The following is a 17,919-nucleotide window of genomic DNA, read 5'->3' on the forward strand; positions in this document are numbered from 1 at the left end:
GGATTAGCTCATTTTGTGATAGCTAGAATATGTAGAAAGATTATGATCTTAAATAAATTGAGCTACACATTATGATCATATAGCTCGTTAAGTTCAAAGCTCGTGCCCTTTGAAGTATTCGATCGATAAATATCAGAATCTAATAATAATTTAATCGAGTATAAATTTGACAATATTCGACTCGACTCAATTGTGTGCATCCTTAAATATTGCCACACCTATACTATAATAACCTATATTGGACAAAGGTGGATCTAGAAAAATCATGGTAAATTCTATTTGTATTATAGCATCTAGGGAGCCAAGTCTCTAGCACGCTCAACCGATCGCTTGGATAAATTCTTAATTATTATTATTGTTGTTGTTGTTGTATTTTTTATATATAACTTTAATTTCAATTAATCCGTTCAAATTTTCTTTTAAACACAATCTTTTATCCATTTTTTAAATCAGAGCTCCGTCCCAATCGATATTATCGTCCCATGTGATATCATTCTTTGGACACAAAATTGAAAAGTGAATGAGAAGCCGTTCAATTGCCACGAATCAAATTCCTACACAAGTCTCTATCAATGTTTAAACTTCGAAGAAAATTCTTGGTGTTTTATTAACCAAGAAACATGCATTTACATTAAAATTATAAATATCCGATTCGCATATTCTTGCAATAAATAATTAAAAATTGTAGAATATGGACAACGCAACAAAGTCGTTGTACGTCAAAAGTCTGCCCTTGTTTCCTTGTAGCGGAATACACACTTAATTTCTTCGTTTTTTTCTCTTTCCAAATTAAGGTCTTGCGCATTAATTATAAAGTCAATGAAAAAAAAATACCTACTTTACAAGAAATTCTTAAATTATTTATTTTGAACTTGAAATGACAAAATTGTTTATACTTAATTAGCAAACTTTGTTGAATCGTAAATTTTGATCAACATGCTCGACCAATGCAAGTCGAGTATATCGAACATTAGATATTATGGTAAATACATTAATGCTTGACATGATCGATCTATGTGAATCGAGCATTAGTGGTAAATACATCAATGCTCGACATGTTCAACCATTATGAGTCGAGCAATCAAACATTTTTAAAAAAATACATTAATACTCGATATTTGTCGATTATGAGTCGAGCATCAGTGGCTGAGCATCAGTGCAAAATATATTAATGTTCGAAATAATAGAAAAAAAAGTCACTAGTATAATTTATACGTATATTTTATAAAAAAAAAATGAGTATTTTTTAAATTTTATCTTTCAGAATGTTTATATATCATTTTGCACTTAATTATATGTGTTTTGTCGCATTGTGTTAAATTAAATTGTTTTTCCTTTAATATGAGAGTAACAGTATCTTTCTTAGAGACAATAAATGATGTGACGTACACTATTTTCCCTTTCATCTTTGTGGTTATATTTACTAACTATATATGAGTCTCAGCAATTAAAATAATTAATTTTACTGTTAATAAATAGGACGCAAAATTGAGGGAGAGTTTCAAGATCTTAAGAACTAGAAGAACTATATTATTTTGAAAGTTTATACTAAATTTTCCTCAATGTTTGAATTTTGAATAGGGATGTAATCGAGCCGAGTCGAATCGAATAGTGTCTTGCTCAAGCTTGGCTCGTTTAGCTAATCGAGTTGTTTGATTAATTATTGATCGAGCATTAATCGAGTTGAATACAGTGCCAAGCCTAATCGAGCTTTTTAAATTAAAATTTTTATTTAAAATTTTAATTATTTTTCTAATACATAAGTTAATTTTCAAATATATAACTTATTTTATTCACAAAAATATAATACTATTTTCTTGTAAATAAATGGTGTTAATTAGATACTTATAATCCAAATATTACTAAATATAGTATAAAATATAGTAAGACATTTAATGAATAATCTTATGTTTTTAAGATAAATCACTTAACGAGCTTGTTACAAGCTAACGAGCAGAGTATCGTCATGCTCAAGCTTAGCTTGTTTAGCTAAACGAGTTGTTCATTAAATTACCGATCGAACTTTTATCGAGTCGAACGTCGAATAGCTCACGAGTAGCTTGACTCGTTTACAGCCCTAATTTCCAATATCTTGCGTATCAAAATTTTGAATTCATCTTTATCAAGGTTGAGTCTCGTAGACTTTGAGAACACACACACACACATATATATTGATGAGGAGTAATATGTGCAGAGTAGAGAAAGGATACAAATCAGAGAAATCACCCTCACCAAAGGAATCATACTGGTCAGAAGAATCATTCTTACCAGAGGGATCTCATCCATCAGAGACAACTCATCCACCAGAGGAATGACTTTTGCCAGAGAAGTCCTCCACACCAGAGAAGTCCTCCACACCAGAGAAGTCCTCCACGTCAGAGAAGTCAGCCACGCCAGAGAAGTCCTCCACGTCAGAGAAGTCAGCCACGCCAGAGAGATCATCTCCATCAGAGGGATCGCCAGAAACGCGGAAGACTTCCCGCGTAAAGATGAAATTCCGGATATACCCTTCGACCACGCCAAATACATGCGCTTACACCAATTTTACCATTTTACCCTTCCCTGTACTCTATAAATAGATCTCGCACTCGTACATTGTAATCACGTTATCATTCGCTTTTGAATACAACAGTTATATTTTGCTCTCGTGCTCAATTCTCCGATTGTTACTTTGCTCTTTCCGATCAACTTTACTAGGTATAGTTTATGCTTTTCACCTCGTAGTGATTTCATGAACTTTTATCGAGTCGAACGTCGAATAGCTCACGAGTAGCTTGACTCGTTTACAGCCCTAATTTCCAATATCTTGCGTATCAAAATTTTGAATTCATCTTTATCAAGGTTGAGTCTCGTAGACTTTGAGAACACACACACACACACACACATATATATATATATATATATATCCATTACTCCAAAATCAAGATATAAAATATATTTAACACAATGATCATAAAACATATGGTAGATCATAACTAAGAATATTTGATTACGAGAGTGATGTTATAGTTGAGTGCATTAACGCGTCCATCGAATATGATATTAAATACGATATGAGTTAACACGTGTAAATGTGTGCACATGAGATCCTCTATCACACGATTTATTATGTATAAATCATACTCCCTTCATCTCATTATTAATATTTCGTTATTTTTTAAGATGGAGACTAAAAAGAGAATCGTTAGTATATAAAGTGAGTTGGTGAAAGATATTTAAGGATTATTTTAAATGAGTTGGACATTTAATAAAAAGGTATGAGACATCACTAGCTAGTGGGACATCTCAATATAATAATGATTGAGACATTATTAATGAATCGGATGGACTAATCGAATTAGTGAATCCCTAGTTAATCATCTAAAAGTTATACTTCATATGTCCCATCACAAGTGTCTATATATATTTTCTTTTTGAGTTGTCCCATAAAAAAAGACAAAGGAAAGTGAGCTACACCATTTTTATATTTTTACCTTTTAATCATCTCCATCTAAATTCTATTTCTCTCACAAAATAAAAGTGGGTTCTATTATTTTTTATCTTTTTATTCTTTAATAATCTCTATCTAAAGTTTTGTGCCGAAAAAAATAGATACTCCTTATTATGAGACGGAGAATAAATTAACATTAAAATAAAATAAAAAGTGGGACAAGGAGCATTGAAAGTGGGATAGATGATCTCATAAAAATGTAAATGAGAAAATAATAAAAAGTGGAGAAATAAACATTTTTTAGAATACGTGGAGAAATAAACATTGATTGAACCTTAAGTGGCGCAACCCTTTTGAAATCTAATTTACCACATTTGATCTCCATTTTGTTTTCCACTTTTAATTTGGGTTAATGGCCTGTAAAACCACGAACTTTCAACGAATTCTGGTTTTAACCTCTAACAAAAGATTCTGCCTGTAAAACCACAAACTTTAAAATCTTTCTGATTTTGACTACGGGATAAATTTTCGGCCAAAAATAGGCTAAGTTGGCACTTGGCAGCCTGAAATCCAACATGGCTTAATCGACAATGACACAAAAATGACGTCGTTCTTTTAAAAATACAAAACGACGTCATTTAAATTAAAGACAAGCAGGAAGCAATGGGATGATGTTATTGATTCCTCCAAATGCCAAAATAATTTAGAAATAAATAGAGTTATTATAATAATATGATGAAAGATAATAGGATGAAAGATGAGAAAACAATTAGAGGAAATAACTGAAATGATTCTTACTAATGACCTAAGCAATTGTCCAAGGATTCCACCGAATAGTTGAGGATTTCTTACATGAATGCTTCGTCCAACTCTGAGGAGATTTTGGGGGAAATGACTAAAGGAAATAGATTTTGAGAATTAGGAAATTTAATTAAAATATTTTGGGGGAAATTATTAAAGGAAATTGATTAAAATATCACATAAGCCACCGGAAAATTTTCTCGTAGTCAAAATCAGAAAGATTTCAAAGTTTGTAGTTTTACAGGCAGAATCTTTTGTTAGAGGTTAAAACCAGAATTCGCTCAAAGTTCGTGGTTTTACAGGCCATTAACCCTTTTAATTTTGTGTATTTTTTCGCACATTTTTCTTCAATTTTTATTTTTATTCTTTTTTAATTTTATAGTAGTTATTAATTAGGGTATATAAATTTTTTATTATTTAATTTCAATTCTAATTCATTGTTAGAGTTGATAAATCCAAAGTTAGGATATATAATTATTTACAATTTTAATTTTTATAAATAAAAATTAGATACAATCTATAATATTATAATCCCTCCGTCCCACCATAAGTGAGACAACTCTTTTGGGCACGGAATTTAAGAAGTTGTTGTTTAGTATATTAAATGTATTTAATTATATGTGTAATTAAAGATTTAAAAATTCAAAAATCATTTCAAAAATAAGGGATGAGTATTAATTAGGATGATTAAGAAAAATAAGAGTGCAATTAATTTTATTAATATAATCTTAAATTTTTTAGTTTTTACTAAAAAAGGAAACTACTCGCTTTCGTTGGAACGATAAAAAAAATACAACTCACTTTCGGTAAAATAGAGAGAGCAATAAATTTTATTTCTAAAAAAATATTGTTAAAATAATAAATACTCATAATAGGCATGTACACAAAGTTGTGAGATATTGAATTCCATCCGGACGCAACTCGGTCGACATTTCAAACGAGTTGATGAAATTTTGTAATCCAAATCGTTGTTAATGTTGTAAAAGGAAAAAACAAACAACTCATGATACTCATCTCATTTATACATGAATATGAATATATCAAGTTAAAATTCAAAACACAAAATGATAAAACTGAAAGCGCGTGAAGTGGTTATATATAAATCGAGCCCATTAAGAAAGTGAGTTCAAACGAAAAGTAAGAGAAAGGGAAAAATGGCGCTGAAAGTCCTTTCAGCCCTAGACTCCGCAAAGACGCAATTCTACCATTTCAAGGCGATCATCGTCGCCGGAATGGGGCTCTTCACCGACGCCTACGACCTCTTCTGCCTCCCTCCGATCATCAAGCTCCTCGGCCGCATCTACTACCCCAACCGCGAGGTCCCCGCCGCGGTCAGCTCCGCCATGGTAGCCGCCGCCCTCCTCGGCGCCGTCGCCGGAAACCTCGTCTTCGGCCACCTCGGTGACCGCATCGGGCGGCGGCGCGTGTACGGCCTCTCCCTCCTGCTCATGGTGCTCAGCTCCGTCTCGTGCGGATTCTCCGCGTGCACGTCCCGGTCGTGCGTGCTGCTCACGCTGGGGATCTTCCGCTTCGCGCTCGGCGTCGGCATCGGCGGAGACTACCCGCTCTCCGCCACCATTATGTCGGAGTTCGCCAACCGCCGGACGCGCGGCGCCTTCATCGCGGCGGTCTTCTCGATGCAGGGCTTCGGGATCCTGGTGAGCTCCACCGTCACCATGGTGGTGTGTGCCGCGTTCGACAACGCGACGCGCGCCCCTCCCGACGGCGAGACGCCGCTGGCGGCGGACCTGGCCTGGAGGCTGATACTCGTGTTCGCGGCGGTGCCGGCGGCGCTGACGTATTACTGGCGGATGATGATGCCGGAAACGGCCAGGTCAGTCACTAACGAGTTTAATTCATATATCACCAATACTATTTCTTGGTTATTCGTCACTGATATATATATCTAAATTATTGCAGATAGTATTTTTATTTTAATGAACAATGTACATCGCAATGCATTTTGTGCATTGACTAGCTATCATGTTTAAGTCAAAATAGTTTGAAATCTTATTTTGTTTTATGTTTTTCACACCTACACTAATCTAATACTCATTATTTTTTCATGGATTAATTGAGCCCATGAAAATCCTAATTAGCTAAGTTGTAAATTTTATTTCAAATAATAATATTATCTAGTTGTGTGAAAATTGATGTCGTACAATATATACATATATTTGAGAATATGATGTGGAATAATTTTTTAATACTTCATGCACCAATAAGTTATATATACGTACATATCAATCAAGCACAACATTTATAATATTCTATAACTATTAATTAATACACATTATGCCTTAAAATCTTTAGAAATCAAGTTAATTTGTCAAATTCTCCTATATAGTATGTGTGGAAGATGGTTTTGTGATTAGACCTAGATTATGGTCATATAAAATTATAAAGTTTATTCATATTGTCTCAAACTCGCATTAATTATTATAAAATGTCATTTTTATCATAATAATGAGATTATGGTCACGATGAACGAGAAAAGTGCCAAGCCTTGTTCGGACACTTTTTTTTTTTTTTTTTAATTATTACATTTAAGTTTATACTATTTTGTAATTTATTTTTCCATTCTTATATACAGTATATGATTGTAAGTCCATTTTTTGAAATGAATGGACAGGTACACAGCATTGGTGGAGAGAAACGTGGAGCAGGCGGTGAGGGACATGCAGAGAGTCCTGGCCGTCTCACTCAGCCAAATCGCCGAAGAAGAAGAAACCCTCTCTCCCAACACCGCCGCCCCTTCGCGGCCCAAACCCTACCCCCTCCTGTCCTGCGAGTTCCTCCGCCGCCACGGGCGCGACCTCTTCGCCTGCGCCGCCGCGTGGTTCCTGGTGGACGTGGTCTTCTACAGCAGCAACCTCTTCCAATCGAAGATCTACGGCCGCTACCTCCCCAAGGCCCCCATGAACGCCTTTCAGGAAGCCTTCCACGTGGCCAAGCTCCAGGCCATCATCGCCGTCTCCTCCACCATCCCCGGCTACTACGCCGCCGTCTACTTCATCGACCGAGCGGGGCGGGTCAAGATCCAGATGAGCGGCTTCTTCTTCATGGCGCTGGGCCTCCTCGCCATCGGAATCCCTTACCAGAAATACTGGCGCAACACCACCAACATGGGGTTCATGATCTTGTACAGCTTGACCTTCTTCTTCGCCAACTTCGGCCCCAACACCACCACCTTCATAGTCCCGGCCGAGCTCTTTCCGGCGAGGTTCCGCTCGACGTGCCACGGTATCTCCGGGGCCGCCGGGAAGGTTGGGGCGATTGTGGGGTCGGTGGGGTTCCTGTGGGCTTCTTCCAGCGGTGGCGGGGAAGGGATGACGGTGGCGCTGGTTATCTTGGGTGGGGTTTGCGTGGCGGGGATGGTGGTCACGTATTTGTTCACACCGGAGACGATGGGGAGATCGTTGGAGGAGAACGAGAGTGAGGATGATATCAATAATGCTCCTTGTATTCCATCACAATCGTCTGCCATTGCTAATTCTAACTAGTATAAGTGTTTCTTGTATACATGTTTGGAGAGAGATACGGATATGTCCTAATCCTCTTCCTCTTTTCATGAGAAGATAGTTGAGTGATTTTGTGTACATCTATATATACGGAGTAATAGAAAAAGAGGCCAAGACAGTCTAAGGATAACTTGTGAATTGTCTATTTTACCCTTACTATATATTTTATTTTAAAATTATTTTATATATTATATGTGATATATATCTATAGCTATTGATTAGGCTTATAAATAAATATATCCATCCAATAAATTATATAACAAAAGTAATAAATTAATAATTTCTTTAAGATAATAAATTATCAAATAAAATAACATTAATTATGTGATATATATCTATAGCTATTGATAATTAAGGCTTATAGATAAATATATCCATTCAATAAATTATCTAATAAAAGTAATAAATTAATAGATTTTTTAAAATAATAAATTATTAAATAAAATAATTATAATTACACGTACAACGTCCGTTCTTTTTGCTAGTTTATAGTATAAAAGAATTATGCACATAGTATTGATCAATGCTTTCTTCCGCTATCCGCTTTTCAGAACAAAAAATTAATTTTTGTTTAATTCTTATAAACTAGTTGGATTGTAAGTGCGGTCCAAATAAAAGTTATGAAGTTAAATAATTTTTATTGAAAGTAAAATTTAATCATAATTTTAAAAAAAAATCGTATACAAAAGGATTATTATCTCATGTTAAAATAAGGGTTAATTACGTCAAAAATCATGAACTATACCTCAATTTCCAAATTTTTCATGAACCTTTTTTTTTATAAGCAATTCCGTGAATTTAAGGGGTTGAACAATTTTTCCATGCTTTTTTCTCCAGTGAATCTCCGAGCTGACCTGTCGCCTACATAGTAATACCGAGCTGACATGACGCCTACTTAGACTAAAAAATTGATACTTGAAAAAAAAAATAAGCCAAAAAAAAAAAATAGACAAAAAATCATTCCCTTTCTCGTCGGCAGCCATGGCCTCCAGCCATTACAGTCGCCACCTCAAGTGGCTGCTCCTCCACTACCGCCTCTCTCCCCCACCATCACACCTATCTTTAAGCCGCCTTCGTAGAGCTTTTGCCGTCGTTGTTTTACCCACCACCATCACCAGATCTGCCGCATTCCTCTTCCCCAACCACCCTCGCAGATCTGCCAGCCTCCTCACCTACAGCCGCCGACAGCTCCATCGATAAAGTCGACGACGACCTATTCATCATATCTTAGTTCCAATCAACCACCTGCTGGTATCGTTCAATTGGATTATCAAATCTCTTAATTGGAGATTCACTCTCAAAATTAAGGCGTAAATCAAAATTAATTAATGCCCTAATTTTTCCTCAATACCTTCCCAACAAAGCACTTCATTGATTCACAGCCATGGCGGGAGAGAAGCAGCAGCAACAAACCTTCAAAGTCCTGATGTTCCCGTGGCTAGCTCACGGTGCCGTCGCGGTCCTCGGAATCCTCGTGCTCGCCGAGGTTACTTCGCTCTATCAGAACACGTGGACCCTCGCACAAATACCGGCGACGGGATTCGGCTAGGGCGGTGGCGCTGTTTGAGTTCCTGTCGCCGTTCTTGTATGGGTTTTACAGTGTGGTGAGAGGGATTCCACGGTGGGGTTGGCCACCTGCCGCTAGGTTCGAACGGGCGGCGAAGCCGGTGGAGTCTGGGTAGTTGGCGGTGTCTGGGAAGGCGGTCGTGAGATGCAGTTGAGAGAGAGAGGGGGGTTTAGGCTCAAACAACGTCGTTTTGCTTGTCGTCCCGGATTGACATGTCATTTATCAGGTGAATTAAAAATTGCCATTTCAGTTTCTAATTTGGGGATTTATAAAAAGTGTGGAAAAATTATTCAACCCCTTAAATTCATGGAATTGCTGATAAAAAAAAAGTTTATGAAAACTTTGGAAATTAGGGTATAGTTCATGATTTTTGGCGTAATTAACCCTTAAAATAAATCAAACTTATATTAATTGTATATAGGGAAAGGATTAGCTAGGTACATACATAGAATCCATATCTTTCATAGTACTCGTGCATTTTTGTAAGTTTTCCCATCTTTGTTTGGGTAATGTTAGTAGTATATATTACCTATTATCATCATAACTATTTGTGCGCTTTCCCATGTAATATTTGATGCAAGTTGATGAGAACAAGAAATGAAACATCTAATCATAGATGTATATTAAACCCAAAAAAACAATAGTTTAATTTTTGGACAAAGGGAGAAATTGTCTTATTCCTTGAACATCAGAAGAACAACATAAGTAATAAAATAAAGAAAAACAGCAATGACAAGAATAATAAGAATTAGATGATCAGTGGGCTTTGGTTGGGAAGGAGGCCATTTTGTTAATGCCACACATCCCCTCAGGCTTCCCATTGTTCCTCTTCATCCTAATAAACCCCTTCTCGCCCCATTTGGGCCCCCACGAGTTCTTCACCACCACGTAGTCCACGCCTTTGCTCGTCCCATATCCAACTGCTGCAACTCCGTGATCAAGATCCGTTCCACAATGTCCGTCAAACACGCCCTGCATGCCGTTTATTTTGATGGATAAATGTATTCATCGTATTTTTCATGCTAATTAATTAACGACTACTTACCCCGCTATAGAATTGGAAATCCCTCCCGGAAGCATCAATGGCCACACTCAGGGGCTGGTTCGCCAGGGCTTTCAAGAGGCTCTTCTCGTCGTTTGCTGGCACGTCGTGGTACCCATCGATCGTTACTACCTCCGCCTCATCCTAAATTACAACCAAACTACCTACCTTAGCAATGAGTCCATAATAACATACCAATGGTCGATAATATTATCAACTCATAAAAAAATAAAAAATGTGTCACGCAGTCTGACGTGTCAAAGAGTACTCACTCTGCTTTCTTGACAAGTGCCTTCCTCCATGAGGTAAGGGTAGTCGTCTTCCTTGTGGAGGCCGTTGTTGGAGACAATGAAGGAGAAGGCGTAGTCCATTAAGCCGCCGTTGCAGCCATTGTTGTAGGCCGTGTCGCAGTCGATCAGCTCTTGCTCGGACAGTTCGGTTAAGTTCCCTGTCACGATTTGGTTGATACCTTCAACTGCAGCCACTGTTGAAAACGCCCAACAGCTACCTGCATTTTAACATATATAGATGATAGATTAACATATATTTAACTTTAAAAGCTAGTATATTATATGATGATGTGTAGTACCACATTGACCCTGGTTCTTGACGCGTGTGACGGCTCCTTTCTTCCTCCAATCGACGGATTTAGGCAAATCCACGAAATCCCTGTACTTAAAATTCTCATCCCTCTTGGGAATTCCATCTGATTTTAGGCCTAAAAACATTTTCTTGAACTCATCATGGCTCAAATCGGAGAACTCGTTCAACCCTAGCCAATAGTTGCTAACAGCCTTATTCCTCTCATCAATGTGCTTCAAATTATCCTTAAAGATCTCAAACCTGTGCAGCTTCTCTTCTAGGGTTTTGTACATCTTGCCATGCTTGTCCACCCAAGATTCGAAGAGATTGATGAGCTTGTCGATGCACGTTAGATCCTCGGGCGCGTACCCCACGATTGAGAGCTCCCGTGCATACGTTGTGGTGCTTGTGTACAACAGCGCCAACGCTGCTAGAATAAATAGCTTGGAACATAGAGAGATAGCCATGTTTTGTGGCTACAAATACAATGGAAGAGATATTGGTTTTTTGATGAATGGGAATATGATGCAAAAACAATGGAGATTCTTGAGAAATTTATACATGTAGATGTTGGTATATAGTGTATATAATTAATTAATACACATTGCTTTCGAGATAAGTAATACAGAGAGTAGAAAAAAATTGTTGTCTGACTATACCAAGACTTTAAGGCTAATTCTATTTGGACAGGCTTTCAATCAAAGCATGTTTGAAATTCAATATTTTGATCATTAATCATCTGATGAAACACATGATGCTATGATTTGCTAAGCAAAGTTAATGTAGTTTACAAAAATATTTTCATAAACATTAGGCTTGACTTACCTTAGAGATATATACATAATGTTGCTTACTTAAGAATTAAAGCATAAAAAATCATAGTTACATGCACGCTTTATGTATTATTGTGATAAGATGTCTTGTAAATTTTTTCATTTTTAATTGTTGTTAATATACGTTGTAGTATTGAATATTAGATCATTGTATTAGAAAAAATCACATATCAATTATATACATATATGAGTGAGTATGTGTGTGTAATGATGAATTAGATCTGAAATGTACACAAAACGTTATGGAAAAACTTAACCACATCATGCAAACTGCAAAGGAACCAATATCTAACATTTCTCAAATTGGGCTTTCAGTAGACGCCCAATATATCGGCCAGATGAGAAAAAGAACTTGGGACCAGGCCACATTCATGTTCCAACTTTTATAGGATAAATATCACAACATTTAAAATTGGATTAATATACACAACTTTTTAACATTTTTGCACTAGCTAGTGTCACAACATCTATACTAATAGAAAAAGAGCCTAGGCTGTATAAGGCACAATTTATGGATTGCTTATTTTACCCCTGTTATATATTTATTATTATATTTATAAAATATAAATCTATTTTGATATACATTTATTTGTCACCCAAATCTATAAAAAAAATACTTTATATCTATAGCCATTGATAAGGCTTATAAATAAATATATCCATCCAATAAATTATCTAATAAAAGTAATGAATTAATAGATTTTTTAAATAATAGATTATCAATTAAAATAATATTAATTACACGTACAACGTACGTTCTTTCTGCTAATACTATAAAACTTGACAAAATTGTACACAACGTTTCAACATTTTGGCGCCTTGACCCATTCCGGCAGCCAAAGCAGGCCGGAATTTTTTTCACATTATTACAAAATATTGAGATTTTTTGACAGTAACCAAGTTTCATTCATGAACAGTCTTCGGAAACAACAGCAGCTAACCAATCCGGAAAATCACAGGTCCAACAAGAGGGTTGAGTTGTGTATACATTTTCCATGTTTCAGACGTTGGGGTATACTCCCTCCGTCCACGAATCATCTTCCTATTTGATGTTCGGCACGGGTTTTAAGAAAGCTGAAAAAGGTGGTGTAAAGGTGGTGTAAAAGACTAAAAGGGTAGTGTTAATGTATTGTGGTTACTTTTACTAATCTTGCATTAACTATTTGACATTATTTTATTAGGTGAATTAAATGAAAGCATTTAAATGAATAAATTAGAAATAAATTTTTAAAAAAATAAATAAACTTGAAATTCAGAAAATAAATAAATAAATAAACTGAAAATTCAGAAAATACATAAATAAACTGGAAAATAAATAAATTAGAAATATAATTTTCAAAAAATAAATAAACTGAAAATTCGAAAATAAATAAATAAATAAACTGAAAATTGAGAAAATAAATAAATAAACTGGAAATAAATAAATAAATAAGTAAACAAACTGGAAATAAATAAACTGGAAAATAAATAAACTGAAAATTCAAAAATAAATAAATAAATAAACTTGAAATTCGGAAAATAAATAAATAAACTGGAAATAAATAAATAAATAAATAAATAAATAAACTGGAAATAAATAAATAAATAAATAAATTGGAAATAAATAAACTGAAAATTCAAAAATAAATAAATAAATAAACTTGAAATTCAGAAAATAAATAAATAAATAAACTGGAAATAAATTTTTCAGAAAATAAATAAACTGAAAATTCGAAAATAAATAAATAAATAAACTGAAAATTAAGAAAATAAATAAATTAACTGGAAATAATTAAATAAATAAATAAACTGGAAATAAATAAACTGAAAATTCAAAAATAAATAAATAAACTGGAAATCAGGAAATTCGAAAATAAATAAATAAATAAATAAACTGAAAATTCAGAAAATAAATAAATTAACTGGAAATAAATAAACTGAAAATTCAAAAATAAATAAATAAATAAATAAACTGGAAATCAGGAAAATAAATAAATAAACTGGAAATAAATAAATAAATAAACTGAAAATACAAAAATAAATAAATAAATAAACTTGAAATTCAGAAAATAAATAAATAAATAAACTGAAAATTCAAAAAATAAATAAATAATTAAACTGGAAATAATTTTTCAGAAAATAAATAAATTGAAAATTCGAAAATAAATAAATAAATAAACTGAAAATTCAGAAAATAAATAAATTAACTGGAAATAATTAAATAAATAAATAAATATACTGGAAATAAATAAACTGAAAATTCAAAAATAAATAAATAAATAAACTGGAAATCAGGAAAATAAATAAATAAACTGGAAATAAATAAATAAATAAACAAACTGGAAATAAATAAACTGAAAATACAAAAATAAATAAATAAATAAACTTGAAATTCAGAAAATAAATAAATAAATAAACTGAAAATTCAGAAAATAAATAAATAAACTGGAAATAAATAATCTGGAAAATAATTAAACTGAAAATTCGAAAATAAATAAATAAATAAACTGGAAATAAATAAATAAATAAACTGGAAATAAATAAACTGAAAATTCAAAAATAAATAAATAAATAGACTTGAAAATTCAGAAAATAAATAAATAAATAAACTGAAAATTCAGAAAATAAATAAATAAACTGGAAATAAATAATCTGGAAAATAATTAAACTAAAAATTCGAAAATAAATAAATAAATAAATAAATAAACTGGAAATAAATAAATAAATAAACTGGAAATAAATAAACTGAAAATTCAAAAATAAATAAATAAATAGACTTGAAAATTCAGAAAATAAATAAATAAACTGGAAATAAAATTTTCAGAAAATAAATAAATTGAAAATTCAGAAAATAAATAAATAAACTGGAAAATTCGAAATATCCTACTCCATTTAATTAACTTTAAAATTGGATTAATTAGACAAGTAATGGTAAAGTGTGGTGGGTCCAATTGGTTAAGTGTAGTAATTTAAAAAGTAAGGGAGGGTATATATGTCCAAAAAGCAGAGTAGGAAGTTAATTGGTGGACAAAATTTTAGAGGCAAACAGGAAGATGATTCGTGGACGGAGGGAGTATATTATAACAGAATTATCGAAACATTAAAACAATTTGTAATTATTAATGTAAGTTCTCTTAGTATGAATTGGGGATGTAGCTCAAATGGTAGAGCGCTCGCTTTGCATGCGAGAGGCACGGGGTTCGATCCCCCGCATCTCCATCCCTGTTTTTTGTTTATTTATGCATTAAATCATATTTTTTGCTCTCATTATATTGTATCAAATCGTACACATTACACAAATATAAATTTCAAAATAATAAAAGGCACACGCTAACAAAAATAATTAACATCAACTAAAAAACCAAACTAAAATAATCAACATACTGTATGTGCCAACATCTAATATATACACGAATTTCTCCTCATAAAATAAAATTACAATCCAAAGCAACATAAAACATCATGAAGCTTTTTGATCGATCATTTCAATTTCCTGTCAATGGCAGCAGCATCTCTTTGTGAAAGATGGCTTCCGCCGGCAAGGGTGGGGGAGGTGGAGGTGGCGGCGCCACCTCCGTCAAGGCAGAGGTGGCCCTGGGCGGCAGCGGTGGTGTAACCTAACATCATTTTGTAGTTGTCCAAATCTGTACATTTCAGGTGAGGGCTGCTCTCTAATGGCAAATCCTTCATTTTGGTTGCGCTTTCATGTTCATGTTCTTGATTTTCTCTTCTCAGCTGAAGTTGGCCTTCCATTTTATTAATTTAGTAATATGATGTGAGATAAGGTTTGATTTATTTTTTGGTAAAATTAATGAAGTATGAAATTGTAAAAAAAAAAAAAATATGTCTAATTCGCCCGCATTAATAGGCCCTATAAAACCGTGGGTTTGTACATTTGTAATTGGAAAGTATACAATTATAGGATATTTTTATTTGGCACCTTTAATATTTAAGTAGATTAAAACGTGAAGCCAATATCATGAAAGGTCTTCTTTATGTCTCATGCGTTTGCGAGTAATATAAATTATATCATGTTTTCCTAAAAAAAATGTTTAAGTAGATAAATAAATATTTTTTAAGAACATAAATGAAATATACTACTCCCTCCGTCCGCCAAAAGTAGACTACTTTGGTTGGGCACGGGATTTAATAAAATTGGTGATGATTTTGATGTAGTGGAGAAAGGGTCCCACCACTTTATTAGATGTGTGGTTGAGATTGAATTTGGGGTGAGTTTTTTTGTAAATAAAGAGTGTTTGTAAGGATAAAAGATTAAAGTGGGTGGTGGGACCATTTCCATAAAAGGAAAGTAGTATACTCTTTGCGGACGCCCAATATAGTAAAAATGGTCTACTTTTGGCGGACGGAGGGAGTACTATGTATGTACCCTTGTCTTACGAGTAATATAAATTGTACTACTCCCATTTTTACCTAAAAAAAGTGTTTAAGTAGATAAGTAAATACTCCCTCCATTCCACGAATCTTGGATCACTTATTTTCGACATGTGAATTAAGGAGTTGAAGATTAGTGTTTTAAGTGTGTAGGTAATAAAGTAGAAAAAGTACACAATTAATTAAGATAAGTTTAATTAGAACCTCTTATTTTTTCTCTAATTCCTATTATATATAGAAATGACTCAAGATTCGTGGGACGACCGAAAAAGAAAATTGACTCATGATTCGTGGGATGGAGGAAGTAGTTTTTTTAAGTACATAAGCATTTTAAATTTTTACTCTAAATGAAATATACTATGTATGTACCCTTGTCTTACGAGTAATATAATAAGTAAATAGTTTTTTTAAGTACATAACTAAAATATACTCCCTCCGTCCCACTCAAGACGCAACATTGCTTTTGGGCACAAGATTTAAGGAGTCATATATTAAGGAGTGATAAAGTAGGAGAGAAGAAGTAATAAAGTGATAAAGTAGGAGAGAGAATGTAATAAGAAAATATTTAATTAGTGATAAAGTAAGAAAGAGAAAATAAAAAAGTGATAAAGTAGGAGAGAGAATGTAATAAGAAAATATTTAATTAGTGTTAGTTTTTGCCAAATAAAGAATGTAGCATCTTGGTTGGGACGGCCCAAAAAGGAAAATGTTGCATCTTGGGTGGGACGGAGGGAGTACTATATGTACGTACCCTTGTCTTTTATAAGAGATTGATCATTTGATTGAATTAGCTCAAGTCAAACAACACCGTTGCGTTAATGACTAATCAAAACATTTTAGCATGCATAAACACAGCCTGAACCGATCAAAATTGGTCGAACCGATCCAACTAAAACTCTGAAATCAGTAATTAATTATAATATGTGTATATTATAGACAAAAAATAAAAATAAAAATGGGGCGTGGACATCCGCAACCCTATACTCCCTCCGTCCCAGCTTTTTGTATCCACTTTTAATTGTATTTACAACTAAAAGTGGATACAAAAAGTTGGGACGGAGGGAGTATTATTTTATAGGGGTTATTGCCAGAAAATACATATACTTTGTCAATTTTCTGGTTTATATCATGACTTTATAATTTGGCCAGAAAATACATCAATTTTCAATTTAATTGCAATTATAACATGACTTTATAGTCTGGCCAGAAAATACACCAAATTTTAATTTATTCTCAATTATAACATGACCTTATTTAGATTATTTTTCATCATAGATGTATTAATATGTATTGTATTTATATTAAATTTTTATGTATAAATATTTTTAATTGATATGATTAATTTTTCATAAAAATTAAGTTTAGATGATTAATTATTTCATAATATATTTCATCATATATATATATATATATATGTATGTATGTATTTTTAAGCCATCAATATAATATCTTGTTTATATATATATATATATATATAAATTTGATTTTAATATTCTATTAATATATTATATATTATTAATAAGTATTTATTTATTTAAATTGTGAAATTATAAAATATTAGGACAATAAAAAAATATACGTACATATATAATAGAACTACTATGTTAAAAGTAATAATATTATATATTATTACATATAGATGTATATTTATCAAATATATAGTATTTATATATAGTAATATTGTGAGATGAAAAGAAAATAAAAATATTAATGTATGTAAACTTGATATTATTATACTAAATTAATACAAGGTCATGGTTATAATTGAGAAT

General features: G+C 33.1%; 2 protein-coding genes and 1 non-coding gene across 3 annotated transcripts; 2 read left to right on the plus strand and 1 right to left on the minus strand.

Annotated features, from left to right (window-relative positions):
- The first annotated feature begins 5,337 nt into the window (after nt 1-5,337).
- LOC131011010 (probable inorganic phosphate transporter 1-9) lies at nt 5,338-7,890 on the plus strand. The gene is made up of 2 exons (XM_057938745.1): nt 5,338-6,065; nt 6,864-7,890. Exons 1-2 carry the CDS (start codon nt 5,386-5,388, stop codon nt 7,732-7,734), a joined length of 1,551 nt encoding a protein of 516 aa, XP_057794728.1. The 5' UTR covers nt 5,338-5,385; the 3' UTR covers nt 7,735-7,890.
- Nucleotides 7,891-9,968: 2,078 nt separating this feature from the next.
- On the minus strand, nt 9,969-11,499 carry LOC131011011 (cysteine protease XCP2-like). The gene is made up of 4 exons (XM_057938746.1): nt 10,951-11,499; nt 10,634-10,869; nt 10,365-10,505; nt 9,969-10,291 (listed from the first exon to the last, which is right to left on the minus strand). Exons 1-4 carry the CDS (start codon nt 11,408-11,410, stop codon nt 10,076-10,078), a joined length of 1,053 nt encoding a protein of 350 aa, XP_057794729.1. The 5' UTR covers nt 11,411-11,499; the 3' UTR covers nt 9,969-10,075.
- A 3,402-nt stretch (nt 11,500-14,901) lies between these two features.
- TRNAA-UGC (transfer RNA alanine (anticodon UGC)) lies at nt 14,902-14,974 on the plus strand. Its single transcript has one exon. It is a non-coding gene; the product is annotated as a tRNA-Ala (tRNA).
- Nucleotides 14,975-17,919: the final 2,945 nt, after the last annotated feature.

This window comes from Salvia miltiorrhiza, chromosome 2, assembly GCF_028751815.1.
Source record: "Salvia miltiorrhiza cultivar Shanhuang (shh) chromosome 2, IMPLAD_Smil_shh, whole genome shotgun sequence".
In the NCBI taxonomy this organism is placed as follows: Eukaryota; Viridiplantae; Streptophyta; class Magnoliopsida; order Lamiales; family Lamiaceae; genus Salvia; species Salvia miltiorrhiza.

Excerpts from the sequence above, each read along its gene's own strand:
- LOC131011010 (XM_057938745.1), top strand. The coding sequence starts at position 5,386 with ATGGCGCTGAAAGTCCTTTCAGCCCTAGACTCCGCAAAGACGCAATTC. Across the intron at positions 6,066-6,863 it reads ATGATGCCGGAAACGGCCAG|GTACACAGCATTGGTGGAGA; the intron begins GTCAGTCACTAA and ends ATGAATGGACAG.
- LOC131011011 (XM_057938746.1), bottom strand. The coding sequence starts at position 11,410 with ATGGCTATCTCTCTATGTTCCAAGCTATTTATTCTAGCAGCGTTGGCG. Across the intron at positions 10,870-10,950 it reads CAAGAACCAGGGTCAATGTG|GTAGCTGTTGGGCGTTTTCA; the intron begins GTACTACACATC and ends GTTAAAATGCAG. Across the intron at positions 10,292-10,364 it reads ATTTCCAATTCTATAGCGGG|GGCGTGTTTGACGGACATTG; the intron begins GTAAGTAGTCGT and ends AACGGCATGCAG.